At 47.3% G+C, this 5,000-nt stretch overlaps 1 protein-coding gene across 1 annotated transcript in view; it reads left to right on the top strand.

Moving 5' to 3' along the window:
- Window positions 1-4,578, top strand: part of LOC310813907 (nardilysin-like) — an 11,764-nt gene extending 7,186 nt beyond the window's left edge. Inside the window, exons 20-32 of the mRNA XM_083683086.1 lie at window positions 1-4; window positions 438-588; window positions 674-801; window positions 914-1,076; window positions 1,184-1,215; window positions 1,405-1,543; window positions 1,680-1,727; window positions 2,029-2,081; window positions 2,287-2,370; window positions 2,634-2,724; window positions 2,830-2,946; window positions 3,041-3,130; window positions 3,222-4,578. The exon at window positions 1-4 is cut by the window's left edge and continues 48 nt beyond it. Of these exons, the coding sequence (XP_083539212.1) occupies window positions 1-4; window positions 438-588; window positions 674-801; window positions 914-1,076; window positions 1,184-1,215; window positions 1,405-1,543; window positions 1,680-1,727; window positions 2,029-2,081; window positions 2,287-2,370; window positions 2,634-2,724; window positions 2,830-2,946; window positions 3,041-3,130; window positions 3,222-3,449 (1,328 nt within the window). The 3' untranslated portion in view covers window positions 3,450-4,578. The remainder of the gene's footprint in view (window positions 5-437; window positions 589-673; window positions 802-913; window positions 1,077-1,183; window positions 1,216-1,404; window positions 1,544-1,679; window positions 1,728-2,028; window positions 2,082-2,286; window positions 2,371-2,633; window positions 2,725-2,829; window positions 2,947-3,040; window positions 3,131-3,221) is intronic.
- Window positions 4,579-5,000: the final 422 nt, after the last annotated feature.

Genomic DNA, 5,000 nt, shown 5'->3' on the forward strand with positions numbered 1-5,000 from the left:
AGAAGTAAGTCCCGCGGTTAGGTTACACCACTCAAGACAGTTATCCGCAAACCACTCCATTTGAAGTATTCCTTACTTCAAATGAACCTACACCAGACACGAAATGGCTGTGCTCTCTCTCAGTAAATCGTTAAACACTTTGGCCTTCGATATAAAACATTGTTTTAGAATACACACCCAAGGCAACGGTGCTGACGAACGGAACATTAACTCAAAACATAATGAAAATGAAAGTGGCAGTTCTCTCATTGCTGTGCCATTTAATTCAGCTCACCGACGTTTCGGCTCACTAGCCTTCCTCAGGGGGGTTGTAACAACCATCATTTAAGAGTTACATCTGCCAGAAGGACAGAAGTTTGTTTCTAGAAGACTTATCTCTGTTTAACCTCCCATCATCCCTCTCTCTCTCTCTCTGTCTCCTCCCCCCCCCCCCGTAGTGTGGTGTTGTTTGACCTGCTGGTGAACATCCTGGGCCACAACCTAGCAGAGCCAGCCTATGAGGCAGACGTAGCTCAGCTGGAGTACAAGCTGACGGCAGGAGAGCACGGACTGGGCATCAAGGTCAAAGGCTTCAACCACAAACTGCCTGTGAGTGACTGACACACACACACACACACACACAGTTATGATGATGATGATGATGATGATGAAGATGGTATCTTTTTGTCTCTAGTTGCTGTTGCACCTGATTGTTGACCACCTGGCCGAGTTCTCCGCCTCTCCTGACGTCTTCAGCATGTTCACAGAACAGCTCAAAAAGACCTACTTCAACATCCTCATCAAACCAGAGAAACTTGGCAAGTGAGTTGTGTGTGTGCGCGCGCGTGCGTGCGTGCGCATGGGTTCTTGTCCAAACATGCCTTCTGTTAGTCTCTTCTATTATTGTATTATTACTTCTCTCTTCTTCTCCCAGGGACGTGCGCCTGTTGATCCTGGAGCACGGCCGCTGGTCCATGGTAGAGAAGTACCAGGCCCTGACAGAGGGACTGACCGTGGACCAGCTCATGGACTTCAGCAGAACCTTCAAGGCTCAGCTGTACGCAGAGGGACTGGTCCAGGGCAACTTCACCAGCACGGTGAACACACATACACACACACACATGCACAGACGCACGCACACACACATCCTACCCCCGTTTTTGTGTGACTGAATGTGCTCCTCTCTGTGTTTCTCTCTCTCCAGGAGTCAAGACAGTTCCTGCAGTATGTCACAGAGTAAGTCTATACTGTTATCCTTCCTTGAGTGGAGTGACACCATGTGAGTTTATGTTTCATGGGATCGTCCAGGATACAGTCAACTCCTGATATGTGCAATGGATTGCTACTGCCTTCTCTTAACCCTCCCATCCTCCTCTCATCCTTCCATCCCCCCTCGTTCCTGCGTTCTCCTCCTCTCCTCTACAGGAAGCTGCAGTTCTCCAAGCTGCCAGCGGAGGTGCCAGTCCTGTTTAGGGTGGTGGAGCTGCCAATCAAACACCATCTCTGTAAGGTCAAATCGCTCAACAAGGGAGATGCCAACTCGGAGGTCACAGTCTACTACCAGGTAAACACACACGCACGCACGCACACACACACACACACACACACTTCCTCCTTATTATGTCCTTATTTCTCTGTTTCACCCCCCCTCTCTCCCCCTCTCTCTCTCTCTCTCTCTCTCTCTCTCTCTCTCACTCTAGTCTGGTCCTAAGAACCTCAGGGAACATACTCTGATGGAGTTGCTGGTGGTGAGTACCACAGCTCAAGGGGACACGACTGACCAGCAAACCCATGTTGAATTTCTGAATTGGTTCAAATGTGGCCAGGGGTTAAGATTAGGGGAAGAAGAACTGGACTTTAAAGAGCCTGACCCATACTGGATTTTTGGGTCGGATACCGATGCCGATTTATGGGAGGCGTAATTCACCGTCATTGGGATGCTGGTCGGTCTCTTAAGTCCCTGGTCACTCACCTATAACCCCTAACCTCTCACCCCTGACGCTGAACCTGCCCCTTTCTAACGAGTGTGTGTTGATGTTGTGTTGTTAGATGCACATGGAGGAGCCCTGCTTTGACTTCCTTAGGACCAAAGAGACTCTCGGGTGAGTTGCTCTCTCTGTGCGTGCGTGCGTGCGTGCGTGCGTGCGTGCGTGCGTGCGTGTCTCTGTCTTTCTGCCTGTCTGTCTGTGTGTCTTGTCTCTCTCACTTTCCTTCCCCCTCTCTGTCTCTATCTGTCTTTCTCTCTCTCTGTCTCTCTCCCTCTCTAAAACTTGTTGTCTTACTCCCCTCCTCCTCCCTCCCCTACAGGTACCATGTGTACCCCACCTGCAGAAACACCTCTGGAGTCCTGGGCTTCTCTGTCACCGTGGAAACGCAGGCTACCAAGTTCAAGTGAGCCCCTCAGCATAACACTTGACAGATCTAATAACCATTCTGTATCTCTGATGAAATTAAGGTGAATCAATAAATGACGAATGGATTAATTTGACTGAAATGTCCACTGCCACCGTTCCCCTCCCCTCTTGTCTCTTTTCCCCCTCTCCTCCCCATCTCTCTTTTCCTCAATGTTTTCCTCAATGTCCTCCCTCCTCCTACCCTCCCTTCCTCCCCCTCTTCTACCCTGCCCTTCTGCTCCTTCCCCACATCTCTATCAGTACTGAGGTGGTAGAGCTGAAGATCGAAGAGTTCCTTGCTGCTTTTGGGGAGACGCTGGGTGCTCTGTCTGAGGACGCTTTCAGCACACAGGTGTGTGTGTGTGTGTGTGTGTGTGTGTGTGTGTGTGTGTGTGTGTGTGCGCGCGCGCGCGTGTGCGTGTGCGGTTCTGTTAAGAGATGTGTTTCACACACACAGGTGACAGCGTTGGTGAAGCTGAAGGAGTGTGAGGACACACACCTTGGAGAGGAGGTGGATAGGAACTGGGCTGAGGTGGCCACCCAACAGTACGTCTTTGACAGGCTGAACAGAGAGGTGAGACACACACACACACACACACGTTGCCCCTCTGCCATAATCTGTACATTTGATAAATTTTTATAATGTATATATTTGTGTGTGTGTATAGATTGACGCTCTCAAGCAGATGAGTAGAGCTGAGCTGGTGTCCTGGTACCTGGAACACAGAGGAAACAACTGTAGGAAACTCAGTGTTCATGTAAGTGTCTGTGTGTGTGTGTGTCTGTGCGTGTCTGTGCGTGCGCGTGTGTGTGTGTATTCATATTCTAACATCGTCCTCTGTTTCTCAGGTGGTTGGGTTCGGCCCAGAGGAGGGTGACGCCCCCGAGAAGGATCGTCGTCGAAAGGGGGAAGGGGAGGAGGAAGAGGACAATGAGTACAAGAGCTCCTATGGGGAGGTGTCCAAACTGATCTTCCTCCCCGCCTCACCTAAGATGGCCGACACCACAGCCGTCATAGACATTGCCTCGTTCACCAAGAGCCTGCCCCTTTTCCCCTACCACAAGATCCTTAAATAAACCCACAGACAGACAAGAGTGACATTCTGCTCCTGAGGCATGCAAATTCAACTCAATATATCTTATCTCTCGCACTCTTTCTTACCTATTCACTCCCACTCACTTTCTCTCATCCCTCTCAAGCAAGAGCCATCTTAAGGAACTCTCCTGTGCCTCTTTTTGCACTGAAATGATAAAACAAAAACTACAATGCAGCAACTATGTACACATTACCCATGATTCGAGGGAGCTTTGAGCCAGTCACATTCTAGGTTATGTGGGGAGGAGGAAGTGGAGGCTGCGCACCGCTGATCCAGGGCCAGTCGTGTGTGTTGTGACTTACTGATCATGTAGAAATTCATGGAGAGAAAACTGATCCTAGAGCAGCGCTTAAAGTACCCAACTTGTGCCACAACTTCTTTACATACAATTTTGGCTTGAATGTTGACTATATGGTTCATGATGCAATGTTAATTGATTTCTAATCTCATTAAACTACACAGTCCTCAGTTTAACTTTTGCTAAATAATAACCTTTGCACAAGCAGGTAATTTCTTGACAATATTTAACTATTTAGGGGACCGACGTAGCTCAAGGGCTCCCCCAAGAGTTCGAATGTTCCATATAATCACTTTGAGGGGAGGTGATGGTGGGTTCCCCTGATCCCTGCTCTATGGCCCCATTCCATTTCTGTCCCTAGCGCCTAACTCATGCAGAGTTCACTAATCTGAAAGGACTGGATAGTACAAGGAAATATGGTACAGTGATGGTTCCACATGGACTTATTGGGGGATAAACCAACTTGCACTATATTGCTTTCTCCTGTCAAATCCCTTCAGACTGTGAACACAGAAAGTGTTCTATTCTATTCAACTGAGTCCTGAGACCATGGAAATAGAATGAATGGATACATTCTATATCTATGCCAGAGACTGGACTTCCCTCTGAAATAATATTTGTGTCTTAATTTTTAACCAGAGCTCTGCTGTGCACTGTTGATGCTAACACAATCATGCTGTGATGTGAAACTTGTGCCAAAACAAACAAAAGTACAAATAAAATAAACTAAAGTGTGAAGCAAATGCTAACAATGTAAAAAAAAAAAAAGATATATACTCTGGCAGTTGAAGCTCGGGAAAATGTTCTATGATATAAATATGTGCTTTATGAATTCAGTGTACTGTATAAGCCTTTATAACAGTTTGGGGCCCATCACCACACATAAAGGCTATCCATTCATTGAGTTACACACAGTTGCTTGATAGAATGTGTTATTGATATTATTCTGTCTGGTTGTAGAGAGTTCACTTTTTTACACCTCATAGTCAGATGGTTCCGTACCCTGAAAGTCGTCCATGGGCGACATCAAAGAGGTCCTCAATCAAAAGTTTAAACTGCCCAGAGCAACCAACTGAAATGTTCTCTGCAGATTGTTCCAGCAGTGAGGTGCACCACAACTAAAAGCGGATTTACCCAATTTGGTGGACACCTGAAGAACCTCAAGAGTTAACCAACTCTTGAGAACGAGTTAGGTAATTCATGTTCTTGAATTTCAATAATGAGGTTAGGTAA

The sequence above is a fragment of the Argentina silus genome (assembly GCF_951799395.1).
Source record: "Argentina silus genome assembly, chromosome: 13".
Lineage (NCBI taxonomy): Eukaryota > Metazoa > Chordata > Actinopteri > Argentiniformes > Argentinidae > Argentina > Argentina silus.